This window comes from Salmo salar, chromosome 27 (assembly GCF_965601325.2).
Source record: "Salmo salar chromosome 27, fSalSal1, whole genome shotgun sequence".
NCBI classification, from domain to species: Eukaryota; Metazoa; Chordata; class Actinopteri; order Salmoniformes; family Salmonidae; genus Salmo; species Salmo salar.
Window position 1 is genome coordinate 31375725 of NC_138317.1, and position 5770 is coordinate 31381494.

The window sequence follows — 5770 nt, forward strand, 5'->3', positions numbered from 1 at the left end:
CGTTGACCAAATTCGACACTCACTGGCCTCCATATAAAAACGAATTTCTTCTTCGGGATTGTCCACCCGTTTGTCCTGTTTACCCCCTAACTCCTTTGCTTGATTTGCGAAACAACGAAAAACCGCCACCTGCTGGAGGGAGACAGATTTCCGCCGAGTTGGGCCTCTCTCTTCCTTTTACTCTCTGATATTCTGTGTTTATGCGCGAGACATTTCCCTTCTCTCCATACAGAAAAAAAGCGATGACGCAGTACACACAAGACCGCTGCTCGTCGCTCAGGAAACGGGCTGTGCTCGAGACAGATTGCATTATGAACACATCTTTCGCCTAGGCATTCGAACAATTATGCATTGCTACTTACTTTAAGAACAGGCCATTTATTTAAGTTTTAATGCTTAATATTATTGAGTTATTAGATCCCGTGTTAGCAGTGAGTCAGCTAGCTATCAAGCATCTTCTGACAGTGACATTTCTGTCTCTGCCTTGTGCTGTGTTCTCCGTCTTGGAATGGGATCGCAGACTGATGTTCCGAACAGCTTAGTGACTCAAACGAACAAATCCAGGTAATATAACGTTAGTTTCCTTTTAGATGGGTTTGATAAAAGTCAATGAAGTACTGTTCGAGGTGTGAGACAACTTTGTGGATGTCTGACTGGCCAAGTTATCTTGTTCGATAAGCTATAAAGACTAACTAGCATTTCTACATCATGCACGCTATCAACAAGCTAGGCTAGCAGCTAGCTAGCAAACTCAGCACTGCAAGAGCCTATAGTCAGCCTGTTTTCTAGAAATCTAGCTAACAATTTCGCTACATGTCTCTGCTACCGTCAAGCTTAAATGTGTGTGTCTAAGAAACTATTAAAGTATTACTTATTTGCTAACATAGCTAGTTATGTCTTATTGGCTAGCTTACTTAGTTTTTTCCACTAACTGTTCTGTCATGCACTAGCTAGCTAACTTTTCCTTCCACAAACCTGAGCCAAGCCTTGCTGCGTTGCCTAGTTGTTGATTGAGGTGATGACACTACCTTTTTTTTATTTTTGTACTTATGTATTCTATATTGTTTTCGTGTAGTGCGTTTTTATACAAACCCTCGTGCCTCGGGCTTCCAACCACACCTGCACACCGTTTTTATGTATTTGTTTGATCTGTATTGTTGTTTATCACTTATTTTCTTTGTTGCAAATAGATTTCAACCTAAACCCCCAGATGGCAGCTGTATAGGTCAATGTTTAACTGATGGATTTGTTGCCCCAACTTGTGCTGTGTATAACAATGCTTGACAGATGATTAGGTGACGTGGACAGCATATTTTATCATATCATTCCCCGCACACGCCCTTTTTGTTTGAACACTAACATACGTGGAACAGGAAGTCATTGTCTGAAGTTGATAGTGTACTTTTGTAAAGAACAATGATACACTGAATAAACACAAAAGTCCGGTGGAGAGTGGTCCTTTCCATTATCATCTCAGCCCTGTGGAAGTAGGATAGCCTAGGTGTTTGTTTCTGCATTCACTTCTTCAGTAGACCTTTTCATGATGACACAATTAGGCATAGATGTCAAACACCAAGTTTATGCTTTTATGCAGCAAACTACATCCTCCCATGAAAGCAGTAAGAGAGCCTTTGCACTCTTATCTAATGTCATCAAGAACGGCCATGCATTCGAATAGCCATGTCATAGATTCACAAAATACTAGTTAGTCTCCAAGCATTCTGTGCTTTTAGGCATATGACATGGCTATTCCAATGCATATCTGCTCTCAATAGGGTATGCCACTCCCACACTCATGAGATCTCAGAGAAAGAATTAAAGCATTGACAGAGCTGCTGTGAAAAACGAAATATGATAATTTGATTTCTGTTTTTTTACTTGCATGTATTACGCAGTCTTGATTAGAAAATGAAGGTAGCCTATATATCGTTGTCTGTATTAGAACATGGTCTGTGAAATCCTTGGGACGTCCCTACTTCCCCATTGAAGTTGAAATTATGGTTTAGGGTAGGGATGTCCTAAGGATCCTGGATAGCACTGACTACTCCTGAGTGGCGCAGTGGTCTAAGGCACTGCATCTCAGAGCAAGAGGCGTCACAACAGTCCTTGGTTCAAATCCAGGCTGTATCACATCCCATAGGACAGCGCACAATGTGCCCAGTGTCGTCCGGGTTTGGCTGGGGTAGGCTGTCATTGTAAATAAGAACAAATTCTTTACTGACTTGCCTAGTTAAATAAAGGTTAAATTAAATGTTTTTTTTAATATATTATTTCATAAATAGAAAATAGGCCTACTGCTGGGATAGGCAATTTGGCCCTGTTTATAATCCATAGGCCAAATCCAGGCCAGGGATTTATGCAATGCAGAGAAACATAGAATATTTGCTAAATATAATGTATAGAGCAGCTTTCATAAATTCTTAATCTGCACAACAGAGCATAATTTCAGTTCTACTCCATGCTTTTCTCTCTAAACAGCCTTCCGAATGATGCAATACTGAACATTGTAGATAGAAATGCCATGAATAGAGCTGACATGATTCATCTTCACTCATGATTTTTACATTTCTGAGAGAAATGTTAGTTCTACACAATGCTTTTCTATCTGAAGACAGAAGTATGTTCTACAACATTGTTGTGCCTGTCTGACCCCAGCCCAAGTTCCTGATTAATTGTGTCTCAGTGTCATGGATTCCCCACAGAGTGAAACATGGCATGGATGACTCGCCTGTCTGTGTCTGTCTCTCTCCTTCAGATCCTCTGTCTCTGAGTGACGCAGCTATGTATGTGTTTGGGCCCCATGGTTGACTGCCAGGTGTGTGTAGTGTTTTTAGTCCCCGTACTCCTCCATAGCCAACCCCAGCCCAATATCCCCCAGCCCAATATCCCCCAACCCCAGCCCCATATCCCCCAGTCCTAACCCCAGCCCATTTAACCCTGTCAGAGTATTTTGCTTGAACTAGCCCCTGTCTAAGTCCTAGCCCCAGCTCCAAACCCGTGCCCCTTTGCCCCTAGATCCTTCTCCTTCCTTTCCTCACACCAGCCCCCTTGCCCATTCAATTCAAACCACCCACTTCCAGACCTAGCACCAGCCCCACTCCCAACCCTGTTCCCCCAGCCCCACACTCTATCCGCCAGCCCAACTCTCTATCCCCTACCCCTCTCTCCTGGCCCACCACCATCTATCTCCAGCCCCACGTCCAGCCTCCGTACCATGCTGGGGAGAAACATGTCCCAGAAGCTGAGTGGGCTGCTGATAATCTTGGGGCTGGCGTGGGGGCTCATGTTGCTGCGCTACACCGTGCAGCAGCCGCGCCACAAGAGCAGTGGCGAGCTACGCCAACAGATCCTGGAGCTGAGCCGGCGATATGTCAAGGTGCTCAACGAGGAGAACCAGAACACACTGGGAGGACCGCAAGGCCCCTCCATGGCCGGTTATGGTAAGGGCTGTTTTAGAGAAACCCTGAAGCTACACTTCTCTCTGGTTATGGCTCTGGAAATGAAAGGAACTGCTAATTTACTACTTGAACAAAAATTGATTGTTTTATTTTTTTTTTCTCTCTCTCTCTCTCTCACACACACACACACACACACAGCTGATCTGAAGAGGACCATAGCAGTGTTGCTGGACGACATCCTGACGCGCCTGGTCAAGCTGGAGGGAAAGATAGAGCTGGTGGCCAACACTTCAGCCACTAACTCCTCCCATCCTGCAGCAGGCTCCCTGGCCTCAGCTCCAGTTGCCTTACACAAGCAGGACACGCCAGGCAACCCCCGCCTGGAAACGCCTCGCCTCCCTCCACACACACACAACAGACCTCGCCCAGGGGTATAGTAGTGTGGGTAGTGATTCAGGCCCTGTTCAAGTAAAAAGTGCATCCTTTCTTCTTTAGGTAGTCACTGATCTAATAAGTATGGTCGGGTGGTAACTTTCCTTTCACTTATCCATTCATTTACAGATCAGTGATTAACTCATGGGAGGAAGAAAAGAGTGAGGATGTATTCTAGATCATTTCAAACTAACCTAACCCTGAGAAAGGTCTGACTGCCTGTACCTTTCCAATAACTACTTGGCTGATTGACATTTTCTTACATAGACATTTGAGCATCTTTTTTAATACTATCAGTCATGGACTCTTAGGCATACGTTTTAGATTCCCTAATTGTTTTTTCATGAAAGGGTCTTCAAACCGGGATGTCTCTGAGGATGTCTGTGGGCAGCAACAAAGCATCAACAACAGTAGAGGAAATGAACTCTGTGGAGTCTTCAAGGAAGCTGATGATGAATATGAATGGCACAGCCACCCCGGTATTATATCCCTTGGACAGACCGACTACGAATTTGCTGTACTGCTTCTTTAAATCTCATCCATATCAGAAGTTGCTGAACTAAACAATGCACTCATGGTAGTTTTGGAAATGATGTATTTGAGTTTGCAGAAGCTCCTGGTGCTTAATATGTGGATTTGAAAAGTCCCTTTTTAGCTTTTTTATATATATACATATATATGATATAAAAAAAACGATTTAGCTGTTGTACAGTAGACTTTTTTTTTAAAGGATAAAAGTGATAATCCAAAGAATTTTATTTGCACTCTCCTTGAAGGCTTCAAAAATGTATTTTTACTTTGATTTTAGATGGTGTATAATAAGTCGAATGTAACTGTCAATAAGCAGATGATTACCAAGTGGTTACAATTGATCAATTCCAACTACATCTCTATCCTCTTTGTCAGTACCCAGACTGTTAGTCCTTGTTGATTCCCCTTGCAGATACGAATGGTTAGGGTCAGGACTTTTTCCTGACTGACCAGTAAAAACTCCTATCCCAATCAATGTACAACCAGTTTTTTGTCTCACTTTAGCCCTCTGATTAAGTTGCTCGTCTATTTCTTACACATACCAGTCTGAGCTCACATTACACAGCGATTATTGGGAGATGTCCTAAAAATAGTGGGCTAACCCAATGTTTATACTTTTAACTTATGGGAGTGCCTGTCTATGGCACACCCTTACCCTCTTTACTACAAACCATTGGCTGCATCCTGCTTCTCCACCATTACAGAATTGTGCACTTCAACACGATCTTTCAAATCAAAGTTTATTTGTCACATGTGCTGAATACAACAGGTATAGACCTTACTGTGAAATGCTTACTATCAAGCCCTTAACCAACAATGCCAATTTTTCTTTTTAAGTAAGAAAATATTTAAACAAAATGAAGTAACACAATAACAATAAAGAGGCTATACACAGGGGGTACCGAGTGAATGTGCGGGGTACAGGTTAGTCGAGGTAAAATGTACATGTAGGTAGGGGTAAAGTGACTGCATAGATAATAAACAGCAAGTAGCAGCAGCATAAAAAAGGGGGTCAATGCAAATAGTCAGGTTAGCCATTTGATGGACTGTTTAGCAGTCTAATGGCTTGGGGTTAGAAGCTGTTAAGGAGCCTTTTGGACTGAGACTTGGTGCTCCGGTACTGCATGCCGTAGGTAGCAGAGAGAACAGTCTATGACTAGGGTGGCTGGAGTCTTTGTAAATTTTTAGGGCCTTCCTCTTACACCGCCTGGTATAGAGGTACTGGATGGCAGGAAGCTTGGTCCAGTGATGTACTGGGCCATACGCACTACGCTCTGTAGCGCCTTATAGTCGGATGCCGAGCAGTTGCCATACCAAGTGGTGATGCAACCGGTCAGGATGTTCTCGATGGTGCAGCTGTAGAACTTTTTGAGGATCTGTGGACCCATACCAAATCTTTTCAGTCTCCT

At 43.3% G+C, this 5770-nt stretch overlaps 1 protein-coding gene across 5 annotated transcripts; it reads left to right on the plus strand.

The window, feature by feature from the left end:
- Positions 1–245: 245 nt before the first annotated feature.
- On the plus strand, positions 246–4832 carry LOC106588871 (coiled-coil domain-containing protein 126-like). Of its 5 annotated transcripts, none has more exons than XR_014382938.1 (5): positions 248–564; positions 2756–3440; positions 3597–3829; positions 3960–4039; positions 4181–4309. XR_014382938.1 is itself a non-coding variant. In XM_014178370.3 (5 exons), exons 2-4 carry the CDS (start codon positions 3215–3217, stop codon positions 3969–3971), a joined length of 471 nt encoding a protein of 156 aa, XP_014033845.3. In that variant the 5' UTR covers positions 248–564; positions 2756–3214; the 3' UTR covers positions 3972–3991; positions 4181–4832. The 5 variants fall into 5 exon arrangements, 4 of the variants coding, with proteins under 4 accessions (XP_014033842.3, XP_014033845.3, XP_014033847.3 ...); XM_014178370.3 differs by having other exon boundaries at positions 3960–3991; positions 4181–4832; XM_014178372.3 differs by having other exon boundaries at positions 250–564; positions 3597–3839; positions 3960–3991; positions 4181–4388.
- Positions 4833–5770: the final 938 nt, after the last annotated feature.

What these genes read in the sequence shown, in the direction of transcription:
- LOC106588871 (XM_014178367.3), top strand. Translation starts at nt 3,215, where the DNA reads ATGCTGGGGAGAAACATGTCCCAGAAGCTGAGTGGGCTGCTGATAATC. An exon ending in CCCCTCCATGGCCGGTTATG is followed by an intron (nt 3,441 to 3,596) that starts GTAAGGGCTGTT and finishes ACACACACACAG; the next exon opens with CTGATCTGAAGAGGACCATA. An exon ending in ACAACAGACCTCGCCCAGGG is followed by an intron (nt 3,830 to 4,180) that starts GTATAGTAGTGT and finishes TTTTCATGAAAG; the next exon opens with GGTCTTCAAACCGGGATGTC.